This window comes from Callorhinchus milii, unplaced genomic scaffold (genome assembly GCF_018977255.1).
Source record: "Callorhinchus milii isolate IMCB2004 unplaced genomic scaffold, IMCB_Cmil_1.0 Scaffold3, whole genome shotgun sequence".
Lineage (NCBI taxonomy): Eukaryota > Metazoa > Chordata > Chondrichthyes > Chimaeriformes > Callorhinchidae > Callorhinchus > Callorhinchus milii.
The window spans coordinates 80435966-80458776 of record NW_024704744.1 but is presented as its reverse complement, the minus strand read 5'-3'; the positions used below and the strand labels follow the sequence as shown (position 1 = coordinate 80458776).

The 22811-nt window shown below is 41.9% G+C and overlaps 1 protein-coding gene across 2 annotated transcripts; it reads left to right on the top strand.

The window, feature by feature from the left end:
- The first annotated feature begins 30 nt into the window (after positions 1-30).
- Positions 31-11177, top strand: lgalsla (lectin, galactoside-binding-like a). Of its 2 annotated transcripts, none has more exons than XM_007892332.2 (5): positions 31-115; positions 2618-2683; positions 2868-2956; positions 3802-3979; positions 10299-11177. In XM_007892332.2, the coding sequence occupies exons 1-5, from the start codon at positions 89-91 to the stop codon at positions 10440-10442; spliced, it is 504 nt and encodes a 167-aa protein (XP_007890523.1). In that variant the 5' UTR covers positions 31-88; the 3' UTR covers positions 10443-11177. The 2 variants fall into 2 exon arrangements, with proteins under 2 accessions (XP_007890523.1, XP_007890524.1); XM_007892333.2 differs by lacking the exon at positions 31-115 and adding an exon at positions 1921-2055.
- The last annotated feature ends 11634 nt before the right edge of the window (positions 11178-22811 follow it).

Here is a 22811-nt window from a genome sequence, read left to right as displayed (position 1 = left end):
ACACTCCCCTCCCCCCCCCCCCCCCCCCACAGCCTGACTCTCCCCTCTCAATCCCTTTTCAGCACCACGTATAAAGCTTTGTGCAAAGATGGCGGGAGCAGAGAGAGACGGGACTGTGAGTAACCCGGTGCCGGGTTGGGGTTGGGGGGTTGGGGGGGTTTGGGGGGTTGGGGAGGGGGAGGCGGAGGTTGCAATGTACATAGCCATTTCTGTCCGCTTTAACCCCCAGTGCTGCGCTGCGCTGCGCTGCGCGCGGAGGAGGTGTCCCGGTAACTGCTGTCAATCACAGCAGCCGCTGCAGTGCAAAGCTCTCCCCTCACTCACTGTCACTCTCTCTCTCTCTCCCCTCACTCACTGTCACTCTCACTCTCTCTCTCTCTCACCAGCTCTCCCCTCACTCACTGTCACTCTCACTCTCTCTCCCCTCACTCACTGTCACTGTCACTCTCACTCTCTCTCTCTCTCACCAGCTCTCCTCTCACTCACTGTCACTCTCACTCTCTCTCTCACCAGCTCTCCCCTCACTCACTGTCACTCTCTCTCTCACCAGCTCTCCCCTCACTCACTGTCACTCTCACTCTCTCTCTCTCTCTCACCAGCTCTCCCCTCACTCATTGTCACTCTCACTCTCACTCTCTCTCCCACCAGCTCTCCCCTCACTCACTGTCACTCTCACTCTCTCTCTCTCACCAGCTCTCCCCTCACTCACTGTCACTCTCACTCTCTCTCTCACCAGCTCTCCCCTCACTCACTGTCACTCTCACTCTCTCTCTCTCTCACCAGCTCTCCCCTCACTCACTGTCACTCTCACTCTCTCTCTCTCTCACCAGCTCTCCCCTCACTCACTGTCACTCTCACTCTCTCTCTCTCTCACCAGCTCTCCCCTCACTCACTGTCACTCTCACTCTCTCTCTCTCTCACCAGCTCTCCCCTCACTCACTGTCACTCTCACTCTCTCTCTCTCTCACCAGCTCTCCCCTCACTCACTGTCACTCTCACTCTCTCTCTCTCTCACCAGCTCTCCCCTCACTCACTGTCACTCTCACTCTCTCTCTCTCTCACCAGCTCTCCCCTCACTCACTGTCACTCTCACTCTCTCTCTCTCTCACCAGCTCTCCCCTCACTCACTGTCACTCTCACTCTCACTCTCTCTCTCACCAGCTCTCCCCTCACTCACTGTCACTCTCACTCTCTCTCTCTCTCACCAGCTCTCCCCTCACTCACTGTCACTCTCACTCTCTCTCTCTCTCACCAGCTCTCCCCTCACTCACTGTCACTCTCACTCTCTCTCTCACCAGCTCTCCCCTCACTCACTGTCACTCTCACTCTCTCTCTCTCTCACCAGCTCTCCCCTCACTCACTGTCACTCTCTCTCTCACCAGCTCTCCCCTCACTCACTGTCACTCTCACTCTCTCCCACCAGCTCTCCCCTCACTCACTCTCACTCTCACTCTCTCTCTCACCAGCTCTCCCCTCACTCACTGTCACTCTCTCACCAGCTCTCCTCTCACTCACTGTCACTCTCACTCTCTCACCAGCTCTCCCATCACTCACTCTCACTCTCTCTCTCACCAGCTCTCCCCTCACTCACTCTCACTCTCTCTCTCACCAGCTCTCCTCTCATTCACTCTCTCTCTCTCACCAGCTCTCCTCTCATTCACTCTCTCACTCTCTCTCTCTCACCAGCTCTCCTCATTCACTCTCTCACTCTCTCTCACCAGCTCTCCTCTCATTCACTCTCTCACTCTCTCTCTCTCACCAGCTCTCCTCTCATTCACTCGCTCACTCTCTCTCACCAGCTCTCCTCTCACTCACTCTCACTCTCTCTCTCACCAGCTCTCCTCTCATTCACTCTCTCTCTCTCACCAGCTCTCCTCTCATTCACTCTCATTCACTCTCTCTCTCCCTCTCACCAGCTCTCCTCTCATTCACTCTCTCACTCTGTGCTGTAACATGCGCTCCTCCTGATCAGCGAGGGGGCTCCCAGGCCAGCAATGATCTGGATGCTTTTTTAAAGGGAAAGACTGCAGTCAGTCTGTTACAGTCTGTTGCAGAGTGAGTGACCCCTATTTTTTGTGTGTGTCTTTCAATGAGGTGCAGGAGATTGTATTCCAAGACGATTTCTCTTACAATCTTTGCCAACGTTTTTTTTTGGTGTGTGTGTATGTATGCATGTATGCATGTATGTATGTATGTATGTATGTATGTATGTATGTATGTATGTGTGTGTGTGTGTGTGTGTGTGTGTGTTGCTGATATTTGCAGTCAGATCTAATTCGTGTGTGTCTTTCATGAAGTGCAGGAGATTGTATTCCAAGAAGATGTTTTTCAAGAAAAAAAGCAGCAGCCTGATCTCAAACATTGAATGAAATAAGGCAGGGGAAATATTACAGAAATAAGGAAATAATGCAACCCTTTCTCTCTCATTAACACACCTATTATCACTTACCCTCCCCACAATCTGACATTTGACGTAGAATCGTATGGGTGAATGACAATTATTGTAGTGTATCGAAGTCGTGTTGCAATGCAAGGATGAATCGAATATGTTTAAAGAGATTATTCATTGTGTGAGTGAGACGATACTGTTGATTTCCCATTTAATCTCTTGTTTCAGATGTTGGAAACAGGACACCTGAATGACTCCCTGGGCTCACCAGGCCAGAAAGACATATCTCACCTGGTAAAAAAAAAATCCCAATATTTTTTCTCTCCCTCCCCCCACCCCCCATTTAAATAACTTGTTCAAAAAGACTATAGCTCGTCTTAAAAAAAAATCCTTCTTGTGCAATTACTGAATGATACTTTGCAACGCTTCTGTGCTGTGCAGTGAGACTTACAAGGACAAATCCCTTACTTTCTTAAAGAATGTTCCTTTTTGTGGTACTATAAAAGGAGGAATGAGACCTGGAAAGAAGATCGTGGTAATGGGTATAGTGGATCCCAATCCAGAAAGGTAATCAATGGGTCATTAAATGTTTTTTTTCTCTCTCTCTCTGCCTCTTACTTAGTTACTTAGACCTTGAATCGAGAAATGCAAATTGTACAATACGGTAATTTCTCATTTTAAATTTCTCATTCAAAATCTGCAATGTTGCCTTCTGGAGGCCAGATGACAAGCCAGAGATTTTGCAACGAATAAACTGCAGGTCCCCCCAAGCTTTCTGAACGCTTGCTGTGTTTCCAGCCTGATTTTTTTTTTGCTGTGGGTTTCATTCAGCCACACACAGCAAGTCTCTGTATGTACCAGCCAACCTCTTATGTGTGTATGTGTGTGTGTGTGGAGGCTGATCTCTAACAGAAAAGGCAATACTGTGACTTCAAGAAGGAATGCAATTTAAAAAAAGGGCGAATTATATGCAGAAATTACAGCAAAATTACCTTCAATTCTGTTGGAGAATAATCAATTCTATTGCTGTACAGAATTGAAGTGAGAAACGCGTCCCGGTGAATGAGTTTACCACTTGAACCTTTAAGAGCGTTGCTAAAGTGTTCCTAACAACCTTGTTAGGGTAGCACTCGAGAGAGAGAGAGCGAGAGAGAGAGAGATGAATCTCTTGTGGGTCTAATTCCCCTGTTACAATAGTTGGCTTTGTGTTCAGGGTGATCCCAGCTGTGTTCATTTGATACTCATTTGTTAGTAACAAGGGTTTACTTTGCTTTGCAAGGGATGAGCATTATCAGGTGATAGGAACATCTCTCTCTCACTCTCTGTATGTGGGATAAGGGTTGTTTTTTTGAATGAACTTGCTAAGTGCTTTTCCTCTCCCTCCTTCCTTCCCTCTGAAATCTCTGCCTTAGCTTTGAAATCAGTCTGTGCTGTGGAGATACAGATGTGCCCCCGGCTGATGTGGCCTTAGACTTACAAGCCAGGTTTCCCGACCGCCAGTTCATGAGAAACGCCTTCGTGTCTGGAGAATGGGGAGAAGAGGAAACACCCATTCCTTACTTTCCCTTCATCCCAGACCAACCATTCCGGGTGAGTGAGTGATTGCTTTCATGGAGGGAGATGGAATGAATGTATGGAATAATATTTTCTGCCATGTTTACAAAATTGTGGAATTGAGAGGAACTGTGTCGGAAATGTTGTGGGGTAGTGGTTAGCGCACTCGCCTCACAAGCCAGAGGACCCAGGTTTGATTCCTGGGCAGGGCCACACCTTGGGCAACGCCACTCCACACACCTCTGTTTATCTAGCAGTAATTAGTAACTGGGTAGTCAATTGGCTCATCGCTTTCTGGGGGTAATAATACCTCAAAAAAAAAATTTGGTCACTCAATCCACAAAACTTATAGTCAATTCACTTTACAGTATAATTCTGTGACGCGCTTTGAGATGTTCCAATGACATGATAAGGTGTTGTATCAAATTCAAGAATTATTATTTATTTGATTTAAAGTGCAACTTATTTTTGAAGTAATAATAATAATTCATGCATTTGGTATAGCACCTTATGTTGGAAGGACATCTCAAAGCGCTTAATATATGATAATAATAAAATACTGTGAAGTGGATTGACTGTGTATTTGTAACGCAACAGCACAAATGCGCACAGCAATGTCCCTCAAACAGCCAATAAGTGTATGACCAATTTTTTTTATTTGAGGGATTGTTGGTCGGAACACCAGGAGAGAGAAACTTCCCTTTTTCGATTAGCGCCACAGGATCTTTAACATCCACTTGAACAGGCAGATGGGATTAATACAACTCCAAAGGTAGATTTGAGATCACAATAATAAATAATAAAGCTAGTGGAATGACGGGAGTAGCTTTATTACTGTAATCTTAATTTACTCCTAAAACAAACGTGGTTTTCGTTTGTTAACCGATAATTCTCACTCTGGTGCATCTCCAGTGTTGATAATTTTGTTCAGCAAGTTGGAAGCCAAGTGCCGTAGTTAGTGATAACTGTGGTTCCATTGTTTGATTGGACTTGAGTTCACAGTTACAACTGCATGGAATAGCTGAGCGAAATTATTTCAGCAACTGGTTGCAATGCACAAAGGAATAAAAAGATTATTGGAAATGTTTACCCTTTATGTGTGGTGGGTAATATGCAGATGTGCTAACAGCTAAGAATGTCAGCTTCTTCATGCCTTAGCAAAAAATAAGCCCACCTGCCCTTTCTCAAAAAAAAGTTATCCCTGCATTTGATATAGCTCCTTATTGCGTCGTTGAGACGACTCATAGCGCTTCACAGGATATATTGCAAAGTGCTTTGACTGTATATATTGTGGGTGAAACGTATCAGCAGTTGCGTATAGCAGTGTCCCACAAACAGGTATGGAGTGAGTGACCAAATTTATTTGGGGGATTCTTGGCCAGGACACCGGGAGAAACTGTGTTTGAATAGTGCCAAGGGACCTTTAACGTCCATCTGAACAGGCAGACGGGACCTTGTCTCACCTCCAACAATGCAAACACCATCAGGCCTGCTTAGACTTTGTGATTCCAAGTCCCGACATGGGGCTTCAACCCACAACCTTTTGACTCAGAAGCAAGAGCGCTACCACTGCACCAAACTGACACACTTGAAGCACTTTAAGCACTTGAAACAGAAAAGTACTCCTGCACCTTTCTTCACCTTTAAAAACAATGGCTGACCCAGGGAGCCTGGAATGTACCAAGTGATCGCCAAGCAATCTAATCGTTAAAATTCTTTGCAACATAGATCCAAGGTTAAGTGAAATCCCTGATGGAATTTATTCGCAAGTCGTTTTTCTTCTTACTAGGAAAAGTGTTTTATGAGGATACTGCAGCTTTATCTGTAAGAAATATTTCACAAGCGACCCAGCCTCCCACGTAATGGACAAGTTTCTCACAATAATGTAATCAGTCAACAACACAAAGACATGTAGTCACAGTATTGTCATATAATTCTCGTGGATGGTTTTAACAGTTTTTTTTTAAACATATAAAGTGTTGAGGAAAATTCTCACTCTTAGGAATTTCCCCAGCAGCAATTTCAAAATCCCCAACCAGTAAATTGCCCTTCCATAATAATAATAAAGTTAATGACAATATTGTCGGCAGTAGACAAGTGGTCATCGTTTAGGCAGTGTTTACAGAATTTTAGGCATATTTTACAGAATAATATTTGATAATTAAAGACATTGTATGATTATTACTTAGTAGATTCCAGCTTTCATATCATTTCAATCAGCCTAAGGTTAGAAACAAATGTTGAAATCTGTTTTTAATGCTTTTGGATGTGGGATAAAAATGGCCCTTTCAGTGCTAATTCCTTGAAAAATGCCCTGAGTTGTTAGCTGATTTATTTGTCATGGTGAAATGTGACTGTTTGTGAAATTGAAAATATTTACAGCATCTGCAGTTTCACTAAGATGCACAAGTTACCCTTGTTTCATTTTTGTAGAGTGTGAAAACCCCAGTTGAGTCAGAGCATATTGTTTCATTATGTTATACCTGAGGTTGTGAGAGCCCAATTTATCTTCATTTAAATCTCAGTCAAGGAGATGCAACTTCTGTGCGCAACCGGCTGCTGCGTTTTGCCAACAAAACGTACAGTCAATCCACTTTACAGTATATGCTGTGAAGTGCTTTGGGACGTCTTATCGCTGTGATAAGGCTCTATATCAAATGTAAGGATTATTATTATCATCTTTGCTGACCAGGAGCCAAATTCCACTATAGTGAGGTGAAAGCTGCCTCACATCATACTGGAAGTACCTTTAAGCTCATAGGATGTCACCTCTGTTTTTCTCTTGGACCCTTCTGTCCTTTCCTCCTCCTCTCCTGGTCACATATTATTTTGACTCCTGTTTTTCCACTAAGGCTATGGTACTGTGGCCGCCTACATCGGTTAGCCAACCAGAGCAACCATTGAGTTATGTGAAAGCCTTGGCATCCCCGAATCCTTCTGCCTCCCGCACCTCCTTCAAGGCCTATAACAAGACCTTCCTCTTCAGCCTTCGGCCACACTCCCCCACCTACCTTCCACCCCTCTTGATTCCAACCCCCAGTTCAGGTGCAAACCCTTAACTGTCCCATGCCTTGGGACGTCCTTCTGACGTGAAAGGTACTATATAAATGTAATTGATTGTTGTTGGCAGTGACGAAGAACGACAGTGCTAATTGACTAGAGGGAGATGGGGCAGCTATCACAGCCAAGCCCGATTCTTTCCTCACCTGATGTTCACATACCCATACTGCCTAGGTATCAATTGGGAGCACGAACCCTTAGTCGTTGCACCCTTTCTAACCAAGAGTACTGAGGTCAATTATAACACCTTAACTGCCCTGCCTGAGATCTGTTAACTCAGCACAGATGGGGATTCAAACCTGCAAATCCTCATGGTCTTTTGCTGCACCAAATTGTGCCTTTACCTTTATCCACCAGGCTATGACTGGGTGATGTCGCTCAATGCTTTTTTCAATCCCATAGAATCCTGCAGCACAGAAGGAAGCCATTTGGCCCATCAAGCTTGTGCTGGCCCTTTGAAAGAGCTATCCAAATAGTTCCATTTGCACTCTTTCCCCACAGCCTTGCAAAACATTTTCTTTTCAAGTAAATATTGAGTTGTTATTGAATCCGCTTTCATCACCTTTTCAGTAAGTGCATTCCAGATCATAACAACTCACTGCGTTTATATAAAAAAAATTCTCCTCGTCTCCCCTCTGGTTCTTTTGCCAATTATCTTAAATCTGTGTCCGCTGGTTACCGACCAGTGGAAACAGTTTCTCCCTGTTCACTCTATCAAAACCTCTCATAATTTTGAACACCTCTGTTAAGTACCCCCTTAACCTTCTCTGCTGTATGGAAAACAATCCCAGCTTCTCTAGAGTTTCCTTATAGAATAATAATAATCCTTGCATTTGATATAGCGCCATATCACATCTTCGAGACGTCTCAAAGCGCTTTATAGAATATACTGTAAAGTGATTTGACTATATTTTGTGGGCAAAATGTGGCAGCCAATTGCGCACAGCAATGTCTCACAAACAGTTGTGGATTGAGTGACCAATTTTTTTTGAAAGAATTATAACCTCCGGAAAAGTGATCTGCCAATTGACTAACATCCGGGTTCCTACTTACTGCTAGGTAAACAGAGGCGTGTGGAGAAAGGAAACTTGCTCAACATTTTGCCCTGCCGGTAATTGAACCCATGTCTCTCGCTTGCGAGGCAAGTGTTCTAACTACTGTGCTACAGGACTCCATATCCTTGCAAATTTTTCCTTGTAGTAAAGTGCTCCAGGGATCCAGAATGTTGCAGAAGTGAATTACTCATTAAATTATTGCAAGTTAATGGAGATTATTAAAAACTTAAAAAACCTCATTAGTGTCGAGGGATGTATTCTATGGCTCAGTGCCTGTCAGCGATGGTACTCCACAATGAAAGCCATGTCCCACTTCAAAATCTACTTGCTGCTGAAATCTGAATCAAGAAACACGCACTGAATATATATTGAGGATTCTATTATTATTTGCAAATGAAGTGGTGAAATGAGATTGGCAAACGTGTGAGATACAACTCCCATATGACTGAGACCTGCCTGGAATTTATACATTCAAGCAGCAGCATAATCTGTGCTGTGTTAAAAGCAGCTGTGCATTCTGGTTACCTGGCAAAAATAACTGCCGACTGAGTTGAACCCATAAGCAGGGGCATGGGGTGAAGGCAAGGGGGGATGTCACATCAACAACAAAGCTCTCAAGGCACTATTCATAAAGAGAAAGGAGTTTCACTAGAAAATAGATTGCAGCAATTCCTTCCTGCTTTAAACGGAAAGCTGCAGGGATCGATTTGATCTAAGAAGTAACAATCAATCAATTTAAAATTAATCCTTAAAGACATTTTGTGTTCTTAATAAATCTATCAAGTGAATTTGATGTCCTGTAGACAACAAATTCACACATTTGCAGAGCAACTGTGTCCCTTTTAGCACTTCTGCAATAGTTTTTATTCCCCCAAAGATCTAAGAGTGCGTTAGCACAGAAGGACAGATACATCCTAGTGCTACAGCGTCATAGGCCCAGATGCTGAGCATTGGAGAAATAATGGTGATTTCTAGTAGCGTTTTTTGTGGATTTTCTTTCCAAGCTTTTGGTGGGGAAATTGATTTTTTGCAATAAATTTTGCTTTTTGCTCATTGTGATGAGTATTGAAATGTATGCAATTGTAAAAACAAAACACACACACAATGGCTTGTGATTTTTTTTTCAAGGGGGGAGAGCAATAGGCAGAACAGGTAAATGTTAAAGATATCGCAGTACTATTCCCAAAGACAAAGGGGTTTCACTGGGTGTCCTAGCCATAACCCCATTACCGCCCACACACCCCCCCCCCCCCAGGTAAAATTAGCCACTTGGTTCATGGCTATTTGCAGAATGTTGCTGTGCACCAATTGGCTGCCACGTTCACTCACAAAATACACAGCCACTTAATTTTATGGTAAAATCCTGTGAAGCTCTTTGAGACGTCTTGATGACATGATAGGGTGCTATATCAAATGCAAGGATTATTATCGTTGTGTGAGAGGGAAGGATTCAATGAGACTGACCAGACTGTAATGATAGACTGCATGTTTGTTTCTTTCTACATTCCTGTTTGGAAAAGGCATGTCTGGCAATGGAAATAATAAATAATACTACGGGAAATAAATGCATGTCTGGTTTGGAAAAGGAATGTCTGAATTGGCAGATCCCAGGTGTTGAGGGTGACAGTAGACACACAGCTGTTCCTGAGAGACGGAGATCAGCCAGGATACCTGCTTATAATTGTTTTAGTGACCCCCAAAAAGCTTCACCAGTCACCAAGTCAGTGAAAGCAATGCTGATGTCGCACCAGTCACAAAACAAAATGTGGTCACTCAACCCACGACTGTTTGCGGGACACTGCTGTGTGCAGTTAGCTACCGCATTTCACCCACAGAATATACACAGTCAATTCACTTTACAAAATATTCTGTGAAGCGCTTTGAGATGTCATAATTATTATCATTGTTTATTATTGTTATCTATCGAGAGCAGAAAGGTAGCGATGGAATTCTCCAGCTCGGCTGAGTTAGGATCATCTCAAACAGGGGAGTGGTAGTGGTTGGAAAGAGTATTACTCATTCAAAACCCTCAAATAAATAAATAATAATTTGGTCACTCAATCCACGACTGTTTGTGGGACACAGCTGTGTACAATTGGCTGCCGCTTTTCGCCACAAAACATACAGTCAATTCACTTTACGTTATATTCTGTGAAGTGCTTTGACATCGTTATATCAAATGCGAGGATTATTATTATTATTATCCAACAACAAAACCTTTTTTGTGTTCTCTTTGGCAGCTTGAAATTCATTGTGAACACCAACGATTCCGCATCTTCATCGACGGGCACCAGCTCTTTGATTTTTATCACCGCGTCCCAAACCTGCCAGCCGTCCACGTGATAAAAATCATTGGCGACCTGCAGCTGACCAAACTGGGTTAAAGTGCTGGCGCGACCATTGGTGGGGGCCGGCGGGGAGAAACTGTGGCCCCCTTCTACTTTAGGTCAGAGATTCGCCATCACGCATGCGTTGGCAGTGCCAGCTGGGCCTGCACTGCCTCAGTCTCAATCTCTATTGTCTGTTGTGTTAAAAGGAAGAATTGAACCGTTGTTTGACATTTGACGATGTAATTGATCGGGGGAGGGGCAGCCATTTTTGTGGGGAAATATTCAGAGTGGGGGTTGGGGAGGAGGGGGAAAAGCTTGCGACGACAAGTGAAATCCGGTTAGCGGTGCTCTTAGAACAAGAAGGAAGATTCGTACATACCACCACCTAGCAGCTATAATGTGTGGGGAATACCCATTGCAGACTGGTGTAAGCGAAGGTGAGAGAGGGGAGGGAATTCACTACATCATTTGCACCATGCACTTCAGTATGTGTTTCTGCACTGAAATGACTGACAGCACAAGTAATTTATAAAATATAGTTACAAAATATAGAGGAAAAATAAACACAGAAAAGAGACAGAACTAGTCTGGATAGCAGTTTGTAAATTTTTCCCACACTGTAACATGGATGACATGTTTTTACTTTGTGACACTACATAGTAATTTATATCCAGCCATCGTGTCTTTTAGTCGAATGAATTATTAACCAACAACCATGCAGAATGTTAATCAATGGATGTACCAGATGTTTTAGTCTGTTTCTCAAAATTAAAAGTATATTTCTTGAAACTTAGGTTATTAATGATTTTATAGATTTGAAGCAATCGAATTGTAGGTGTTATAATGATTTTATGAAAGCACCGCTTTTTTTAAAAGAAGTAACAATATAATAGTCCATGATGCCCCATGTGTTGTAATATAATTCTTACTAAGATTCCTTGGAAAAACATTGCAATTTATGCTTGAATGTACTAAGTAAACATGTGGTTTAGAGCTTTTGCTATTAGAGTATTGAATTTGGCGATATTATAACTAACAATCCTTTGTGAGATAAAATATGTGCCAAATATAAAAGAAAAATTGATTCTTCAATTCAACTAAAATATCTGTTACCTTAATGGACACTCTTCGCAATACCATTTAATGCTGAAAACTGGCACAAAAGATTCCGAATCTCACTTCCATCTCATGCTGTTAAATCGTCTTTCTCAGAACACAGAAGAGGTGAAATAAAACAGCTTATTTGAAGAACTGATAGATCCATAAACCAGAGACTTTGGTGATATATTTTATGAGAAAGATTTTTAGATCAGGGTATTGCATTGTATTATAGATATTTTGCTGAAAGACAGTTAAATTCATGCCCATAACATTCAGGATACTATATTTACATGGCAGTGAATGGGAACAGATATTTAATAATAATTAGAATAATCCTTGCATTTGATATAGCGCCTTATCACATCTTTGAGACATCTTAAAGTGCTTCATAGAATATGTTGTAACGTGGATTCACTGTGTATTTTGTGGGCGAAACTATTATCCACTTTTTCTCTGCTTGATTTATTTATCAAATTGAGCAAAGATCCACAAACCCTTCGCCACAGTGTGTTTGCACAAAGATTTGAGACTGTGTTTGTATAAATTTTGCTACCAGCAGTCGTTTGTAGAATTCTGTTTGACGTTGACAAAACTGAGAAAAATGCCCCCTGTAGGAAACATCATCACATATCATGATGTGCTTGTGGAAGCTTTGGCAATGTATGACGCCAAGTTTGCAAATGTACATACAGTAAAACCTCACATAAGTTGTATCAGTTGGAACCATACACTTTATATGACTTATGCAGAGTATGAGTTATGCCAAACTTGCAGAGAAAATAAATTCTTGAACGGGACTTGGGTAGATGTACAACTTAGGTGATTATACGATTTATACAGATCTGACTTATGCGAATTTTATTGTATTCAATTCTACAACATTTTGCTTCCAACATACTAATATTTGCTTGGCAATTTGCCTGCAGGATCCTTTCACCAATTGACAGATTCATTGTTGTCTGGAGATATTATGTAAACCTTCTGAACGTTGTTTGTTCATCGAGCAAGTTGTCTTTCAAAATATGCTGTTATTAATGCTGTGCATCGTTTTCTTACAAAGAATAATCCATGGAAGGATTTTAAAAAATGTATATTTGTAATATTTTCCCATCTTTTCTTCCTTCCCCTCACATTAGTTCCTACTGCAGCCGTGGTCAGCCGTGTTCCCCCTTGGTCGAGAGAAAGCGTAGCCTCTTCAGAGATTATAGATACTCTAGTCAGTCCCCCAGGAAACACTTATGTGAGTCCTCAAAAAAAAGACCTGTATGCTGTGTGGAGCTTTTGACACTCTGATGCAATAAGAGAGCTCTCCCTGACCAGTTTCCCACAGAGAATACCAAGAGTGTGTTCTTACATTGCAGCAACCTGTCTACTCCCAGAATATATTTGTTTAATATATTGAAGGCTGAAAGTATCATTTTTAACGTTTATATGTCTTTCATTAAAGGTTTTTTCTAAATTGATATTGTTTTTCAAACATATGTTGAATATAACTGAATGCACCACCTGCTGTGTTTCCCTTTCAGTTCTGAACAAAACAGTCCTGGTGACAGTGTTACATCATTCCTCTCATATGTTAGTGCACCAGAGTGGTGTATAAGTCACATCTCTGTTTGGGTTAAGCAATAACAGTTAGATGGGTACGGCCATCGGGTCTTGGACATGAATGAAACTCTCTGTATCTCAGTCTCCCCACTGAGGTGGTTGCTGAGTGACAGTCGGGCACTTTCCCACAGTGAATCCTGCCATTTTAGTGGCAGGATTCACAGTGGGATTGACGGAGATCCTTGACACAGCACATGGCTTAATTTCACAGCCATAGATGGAGATTGAACAGCACATATAACACTTTTATCTTTGTGGGAGATGAAAACACCAAGGACTAAATTACATATTGCATTTCCTCTTTGGAAATCAGTATTTTTTTTTACATTTAAATGCAAATTTAAGCTATTAATCCTTCTTTTCTCTGTGTCCCTCCCCACCATGCTCATGCATATAGACATACATACAGGCAATTACAGCTGCACAGTTAATTCCAATAATCTGAGGGACAGTAGCACAGTATTAATACAGCATTTCAAGTTCCACTGCCATTGTGTTCCGAATCAATCACATCCAACAATAAGAGTGCTCCAGAATACTGAAGAGACAAATAAAGACCGTCACCATTTGAAGGTCATGTACCTTTATTCTGAGAAGCAAAGTCATTTGTTTTATATGCTGTTAATGCATTAATATTCTGATGCCTTCTTTTCCTCAGTGTGAAATCAATAGTAGAGAGGATAAGATCATAATTAGTATTCTCCGATGCCCTCCTTGCTGGCCTCCCCAGCTCTACTATTCACATATTCACAGAGGTAAGAGTTTGCTCACCACTCTTCTATGTAATCTCTTACATCGCAAAGGTTCATTGTCTTCAAAAAATCCTTTTGGAGAGAACCCAATTCATGTCCCAATCCAATCCCTAGTGAGGTCTAAAGCCTACATTTGGTGGATGTCAACTAGAGGTGATCCTCCTGGAGGGGAGGTAAACGGGGTCTGTTTGGGGATTAACTGACTCCAACATGACATGTTTGGCATTGGAATGTTGGAATCAAGGTGACTCTATGTGGTTGTCTTTGTAGTCCGTTTCTGAGCCCATACTCAAAACGTTGCTGATGGCAGACCAGTTTGATTCATCGGTAACACTTGGAGAGCAGACTGGTGGCAGACATTCTATCTCTTTGGTTCCTATTAACCCGACAAGCAATGGGAAGCGTGCCACACTCAGCATGGTGCTGAGTTTCTGCATGTCTCAGATGCCCTCTGGCCAAAAGACATGTCCTAAAATATTAAGATGGATTAATAATGGGAAAGAAAGGGAGTGGGAAGGAACATTCACAACTTTGCTAGTATTATTAATATTATGGGTTACTATAACATAATAACCCGATTACCCCAGTCCTTGCCAGACTGCATTGGCTGCCTATCCCAGAGAGGATCGATTTCAAGATCCTCACCCTTGTATTCAAGTCCCTGCACTCCTCTGCAACCCCCTACCTCTCTGATCTCTCTCCTCAAAACAGTACCCGTTGCCTTTGTTCCTCCGGGTCTGGCCTCCTCCTCGTCCCCCGAGTCCTCCGCTCCACCCTCGGTGGCCGTGCCTTCAGCCACTATCCCCCAAGGCTCTGGAACTGCCTTCCTCACTCCCATCGTCTCGCTTCCTTCCCATTTTCAGGTCTCTGCTGAAGATCTTTCTCTTCGACCGCGCCTTTGGTCACCTTCTCCCCCTCCCCCTGGCTCGGTCCCGGGATCTGTTATTGTGAAGCACTCTGAGACACCGTCTGGCGTGGAGGGCGCTATATAAATCTGAGTTGTTGTTGAGTAGTTTTTCTAACGATCTTTCATGGAAGAGATATTAGAAATGGCAGTTTCTCCTGGTGTCCAGGCCATCAATCTCCCAAATAAAATTGGTCACTGACTCCATGGCTGTTTGTGGGACATTGCTGTGCCAATTAGCTGCCGAGTTTGCTCACAAAACACACAGTCACTCAACTTTACAATATATTCTGTGAAGAGCTTTGGGACGTCCTCCTCATCTAAAGGACGCTGTATCAAATGTAAAGATGATTATTAGATTCTCTAAAGTGCCAGCTCCTCAAAAGAAATTACATTGAAAATGATTAAATGGTTTGTTGCAGCCAACATTTGAGAAACTATCAGTGTCCAAACACATCAACCATTCATGTAAAAATCATAGGGTGTAACCACTTCAGTCATAGTAAATTAAAGCATTTACATAGCTGTTGTGGCTCAACCCATCACAATCTTATAGGATAATTATAACAAGCCTAAGCGATGATCTCCTTGGACTAGGAAGGGAAAAACAATCACCCAGAGAGACAAACAATCATCCTCCTACTTGCTAACGGTGACCTCTGTTGGAAAGTACTTGCATTCGATTGGGTGAGGTTGTAAAGTAGGCCCAATTTGGTGAGGTACCAGAAAGTGTCCAATACCTTTGGTTCTGTACCCAGCACCTCTGTGCCCTAGAGGAAGGAGTCTCTGCCGGTGTCCTGACCAATCCCCCAAATAAAATTGGTCATTCACTTCATGGCTGTTTGTGGGGCATTGCTGTGTGCAAAACTGACTGGCTATAGTTTGCTCACAAAATACATAGTCACTACACTTTACAGTGTCCCCTGTGAAAAACATTGAGATGTCCTCCTGACATGAAAAACGCTGTACCAACTGTAAGGATTATTATTTTATCATGGGTCATTGCCTTCAGGAGAGAAAGGAATCTCACTGTAGTTATAACAAAAGAAACATGAAATAACTACTGGACCTACCATACCCAATCTAATCTGAATGAGATGGAGAATAATTTGTCATTTTTTCAAAATTCGCAAGATATTTGGCGTTGTTTATTGAATGAGTGGGCTGCTCGTAACGTTCGCATGAAAACAGCTTTGTCAGCAGCAACAGCATGTAGAGAAATGGACATTTTTCAGATTCCAGCCAAGAACACTGAACTTAGAAGGAGAATGCTGCTGCTTTCATAGTAGCTGAGTGACATTCAATTCTGCAGTCTGCTTTTATATAAAATACAGTACAAAAAGCAAATTTCCTTATCACCAGGCTTAATAAAATATAATAATAATCCTTGCATTTGATATAGCTATTGTCCTTTCACTTTGTTGAGACTCTCAAAGTGCTTCACAGAATATATTGTAAAGTGGATTGACAGTGTATTTTGTGGGTGAAATGGTAAATCACAGATGAACTAACCCTGAAAAAATAAATAAATAGATCGATCATCTATACATCCCAGCCACCGTATGTGAACAGACAAGTAAGGCCTCATGGATTTCACTCACCATCAATAAAGAAACATAAATACAACATTCCGAGGCTAGTTACAACTAACTTTTAGAGCATATAAAGGATTGGAATGAGTAAAGACTACTCAGCTAACCAACATAACTCCTTCCACAAGGCAGAATTCATCTCTTACCAGAGCTCCACTATTTCACTTTGGCCTCTTTCCCTCCGCAGACAGATTTACTCATCCCAGCCCCAGGAACACACAACCTATAGTGTTTCACAGAATGTTGTTGATCTCAGTCTGACCCTATCCTTATAATCCTCATTTACTATAGCCAAGCAGATACTTATCCAATTTTTCCCCAAGTAATTAATCAACTCAGCATTAAATGCTACATATCTATTACTCCCTGAGAGGAACCAGTAATCTTATATTTCTAATCTGAAGTGGACACTAAAGCTCCCATGACACGTTTCAAAAAAAGTAGGGAGTTCCTCCTGGCATCCTAACCAACAATCCTCCACATTAATTGAGCGTTTATCTCATGGCAGCTTGTGGGATTTTGATGGGCTGCTGTATTTGAAACATACATACAAACATGTGGCACTTGAATTTAATTCACATATGAAGCGTTTGAAGATATTTAGACTTGATAAGCTGCTATCAACATACAATTTTTTAAAATTCTTCATTCCCACCCGAAGGTTTTTAATTTGAAACTCTCAAAGTCCAAACCAAAAGTGCTGCCGAGTTTGCCTAAAAATGGATTTTACAGTGAATCCTGTGAACCCCTTTGAGACATCCTCTCGATGTGAAAGATTCTATACCAAATGCATAGATATTTATTAATTATATTATCAAATATGCTACTTACATCTATAGCATCTAGAGTATTCTATACCATATCTCACATTAGTTTGATAATCTGGATCAACTTCCCCTTCAACCTTCTTGTTTTTGGAATAACAATAATCAGCACAATATTATCAGCAAACTACAGAAAGTCAAAATGTTCTCTTCCAAATCATTTATGAATAATGTCATCAGCAGGTGACTCAGAAAGCCTTTGTGTACTTCTGCTATTCACTGCCCCATCAAGGACATAATTTTACAATCAAACGTCTGAACTGAGTTACCTTACCAAGAGATCAGACAGCAATCCAGTTTTGTGGTGTAGTTGAGCTGCTGTTTTGACAGTGTGTTTGTAGATATTCACCCAAGAGAAGGGAGTTTCTCTCTCTCCTGGTGTCCTGGCTAATAATCCCCAAATAAAATTGGTTACTCAGTCCGTGGCTGTTTGTGGGCCAATGCTGCCCATAAATTGACCACTGCATTTTGCCCACAAAATCAATCCACTTTGCAGTACAGCCTGTGAAGCACTTTGAGACGTTACGAGCAAGGATTGCAAACGTTATTTGTTTTTACAATCATAAGCAGCTAATAAGGACATTCAGATATACACAAAAGCTCTGCCAAAAGACCCAGTTACCTAACCTCCTTCACTTTTCGAACAGTGCTATGAGAACTTAACTATACAATATTATATTTATGTAATGTACAGCAAGTATATGCGCTCTAATTTCATATTGTGTCAAAATATTTAAAATAAAGTTGCATTTTAAACAGTACGGTTTTGTTTTGATGTGATATTTTCTTATTTTTGTGGTCAGTCACAGTGCTGTGCAGTAGGGCCACGTTTACTACTGTGATAGGTCACTCTAATCATGAGCATTGAATGGAACATGTCCTCGCACTTGTCTCCAGCTGCTGTTCACACACATTGCTTGCTTGTGGTTCTGATTGCCTCTGCAAGGCTCGGGGTGCGAGCTGCTGTTTACTCAGTGCTGCGGAGGTCGGCATAAACAAAAAAATGGCCACAAAGTGAATGATCAATTCTTTTTTATCTTGGAGATTGTTGGCGAGGAAACAAAGAGTTACCTAACCTCCTCTTTTCACACAGTGCCATGTGATCTTTAACATTGACCTGAACAGCCAGATGGCACCTTGGTTTAATGCCTCATCTGAAGGACAGCACCTTCGACAATGCAGGGCAATCTCCAGCACTGCAATGGAGCGTCCGCTTAGATCCTAACCAGTCACTTCCCATAGCATTTATACCAGAGTGACTGCAAGCTACTGCAGTGCAGGGCATATCCTCTGAAGTCAGAATATACAAGTGTTGTGGTCGGAATATAAGAGATTCCATTGTTGCTTCTATCTCTCTCTTCCCCTTCCCCTATACACTTTATATAACAATAATAATAATCCTTGCATTTAATATAGCTCCTTATCCTGTCTTCGAGACATCTTATAGCGCTTCACAGGATATATTGTAAAGAGAATTGATTGTATATTTTGTGGGCGAAACACAGCAGCGCACAGCAGTCTCACAAACAATTGTTGATTGAATGACCAAATTACATAAGAACATAAGAATTTGCTAGGTGAAAGAAGACCAAGATCCATCTAGTTCGCCTTCCACTTTCCTGGCAGTTTATTGACATGTCGTGTCCCAAACTGTAAACTGTATCTCAAATGAATAATAAATAACTGTAGAAATCAATTGCACGAACACGTTGCACTCAAGAAGCAATGATGTGAACACCAGGAATAGCTACTACACGGTTGAAGGTGCCATCCTTCAGATGAGACATTAACTATATACTGCATTATTTTTTAAAAAAATTATATAGTTTTAAAACTGACAAACATTGTTTTGCACTTTCCTATTCTGCAGGGACCTTACATTTGCTTGAATTATCACTTTCCACCTTTTTATTTCTCCAAATTTCCATGTGTAAGTGGCATACACATGTGGAACTCTGGTTAGATTCCTGTAAGCATGTGTCAGACACCCGACCGGATGACTAAAAAAAACGTTCAGAAGAGTCAGATCCCATTGCAGACTACTGTCATGAGCAATGTTGGAATGGGAGGCAAGGTGTTAATAAATAAGTTACTAAATTGCTGCTTGAAACTCTGCATGTATCTATTCCTGGTGTTTACTTTGCTGATTCCTGAGTGCAACGCATGCGTGCAATTGATTTTTATCGTTATTTGCTATTCATTCAGCATTCATTCCTGTGCTCAAGATATGTATGTTATCCTTTTTTGCACACATTCCCGAGGGGGACAATGCAATATGTTACATGTGGGGTCCACATGTAAATGTGTTCGTCTTCATGGTCGGATGTGAATGGCGTGAGAGGCCTGATGGAAGGAGCCGCTGTTAATTAGAAGAAATGGGCAGAGCAAAAGAGAAAGCAGCCCAAAGTGGTTAGGCGCACCACGGATTATGAGAACGCACTGGTTTCTGCTTGGCCGAGCAGAATCACATCACCAGCACTAATCACTGAACTCACAGCTGACCCAGATCACACTGTTGACAAATTGACAGCAATCTGGACATTGCACAAATGAGATAAATGAAGTTGTTTAACAGCTATCAAAAGTATTTTAAAATGCACTATACCATGCCACACTATGCAACTTATTAAATAATGTAGTTGATTTGCAACTCAGATCAATTATATTAATATCTTGGGATACAGTATATAGTTTGGGACATGATGCCATTGCCAGGATGGTGGAAGACGAACTGGGTGGACCTTGGTCTTCTTTGTCTAGCAATTCTTATGTTCTTGATTCCATAATCTCTTTCCTTACAGCAAAATTGGTCCAGGTTTAAAACGCTCAAACCTTTTCATTTATTACAATCTCCTTTTACTCTAATTATTGGTTAGCTGGTGCTTTGGCTCTTAATTTGTAGCATAAAAAGACTGACTTTAATGCATATATTTTTGTTTTGAAGTAGTTTCTCCATCATTGGAAAGGAATTTTTTACAGTTTTATATTTAAGCGTATATTTCTCCTTTTTAATCCTCTAGTGTTATCACTCGTTTTTCCTTCCACTGCAGTAGGTTTCACAAGAGCTGGTTACCCTCCTGGAACTTACCCAAGTAACCGTTATGCTGTCCTTCGGATGAGACGTTAAACCGAGATCCGTGGCTCCATTTGAAAAGAGAAGGGAGTTTCTCCTAGTATCCTTGCCAACAATCCCTACACACAAAAAATCGGTCCCTCGTTCCATGCTGTTTGTAGGACATTGCTGTGTGCAACTGGCTGCCACATTTCGAACACAAAATACACAGTCAATTCACTTTACAGTATATCCTGTGAAGTGCTTTAAGATGTCTCAATGATGTGATAAGGCATTGTATCAAATGCAATGATTATTATTACTACCAATATGTGAGCATTGACCGTGAGGGTTGACAGGCTCTTTGGCTATTTGACCATGGGGATATCACAGCAGGACCTGAGCCTGTCCTCACCCAACATGCACACACCAACACTATCCAACAACAGGGAAATCCAGTCAGACATCAGGAGTTGGGAACCTAGCAAACCAGAAGTGCTGAGGCCATTAGAAGGTTTACAACTTTGGGCAGGATCAGGTAACTCAGCACAGGCTGACTTTTGAACCTGTGACCTTAGATCTAATTTGTGCTGTATCACAACAAGCAATCCGATTCTTTTCTCTCTTACTCCCCTCTCTCCACATCCTGAAAAAGAATAGAAATAGAATAGAAATTATCAATGCATCTGTCTCGGATATGTTTGTTCAAGTGCAGTACACGTGAAGTGCAGAATTACAAAAAATGTACAGCACAGAAACAGTCTAACTAGTTTGTGTTTATACTCCATACGAGTCCTCATCCATTCCTTACTCCAGGCTTGCCCTGCCGGAGAGGCGATCCGGTCATTTGACTTGCTCGGCTCTGGAACATCCCCCAGTGCCTTTGCCTTGCTTCCTCCCTTTCCTCCTTCAAGGCCGGTCTCAAGACCTTTCTCTTCGACCGTGCCTTCAGCTCCCCTCTCAACTCTCTACCCCCTCCTCGCTCCCTCCCTTCCCTCCCCTCACCCTGACCATTTCCCCCCCTGCTCAGGTCCTGACCCAACTGTCCAGCGCCTTGAGATGTCCTCCTGACGTGAAAGGCGCTCTATAAATGAAATCTTGTTGTTGTTGTTGATTGTGAAGACATGGCTCAGATTCACATTGTCCTTTGACAATTTGGGGCCGAGAAGAGTATGGGGGGGATTAGGGTTTGTTTGCGGGGACTTAACGCTCGTTTCTAAAGTGGAATGTTTCAGTCTAATTCGGTTATTGAAAGTGAGCAGTCCTAACCTCGCTCACCAAAATAATATTCCTTACTCCCTCCCATACCTACCCTTCTATTCCACTCTCCCTCTTATGAAGGTCTAACTTTGTCTTGAATGCACATATATTATCTGATTCAACCACCCCTTCAGGCAATCATTGGTGAAGTTTTTTTTTGGTCTCCTGGGTTTCTGATACATGTGAAAAAACAGCACAATGCTTAAGAATATCCAAGCCAGACTGAGAGTTCCATGTATGCCACCCACACATGGAAATTTACTGGAATGGAATATGCACTCTTTCCCCGGAGGGACACCTGCTCTTTACCTAATTCTGAGAGTTTTAGATGCAAAAGCCAAGGCTTGGGAACCACAGAGTGTGGTTTGGGGTATTGCTGGAGTCTAACCAGCTAAATCACACAACTTGCCATTGACAGCACTAGCTGGCAAGCTTTTCTGCTGCTTGTCCAGCTATGACCATTCTACCCGTAGTGTTTGCCTTGCATGGTTAACAAGTCCTTCCCAATGAGCCAGGATGGCTGGTCTGTCATCAGCAGTGCCCTGGCGTACTGTGGACCCACCAAGTTCAGGAAACAGACTACTGAGACTACTACAGACAATTGACTCAATTGTGATATTCCATTGCCAAACACGTTACCTTGAGACCCCGCTTATCTCTGCCCCCAAGGAGGATAGTCAATAGTTGGTAATTTGACATCTGACAAGCGCAGGTTTGAGCCTTCACTAGGTGGATGGCAGGTACCAGGAAGTCCCTGAGAGCTTCCTGGTGAGCAACACAGTTCAGCATGAAATGAAGTTTTGAGAAGGGGATTTCTATCAGATTTGGACAAGAACCTTTTAAACTGTATCCTATAGATGGGGCTGTTGTCAGCTTCATCTACCTCAAAGCAAAGAGCTGCAGTATCTTACAAACAGCAGATCACAGTGGAGCTTTAATTTAGGAAAATTTAAGCATTAAATCTATTTGCAAATTTCCATGCAAATAACCAAACTATTAAAATAATAAAACATAGCAAATACTGATCCTCCGTAACAAAATTTCCTAAATCTAAAATCGACACAAGACATTGATATCCACCAATGAACTTACATGAGTCTGAGGAACTTTATTGCATCATTGTAATGTGAAGCTTTCGAAATGTTCCAACTGAATCACATGCTCAGCATGTGAATCAGAAACTGATCACATGCCTGATTCCTAATATTTTTCTCTGAATGACTAAACGAGGAAACAGACAGTGTGTGGCCAAGACCTCTACAGTTTATAATAATAACAATATTAATCCTTGCATTTGATTTAGTGCTTATTATCACGTCTTTGTGACATCTCA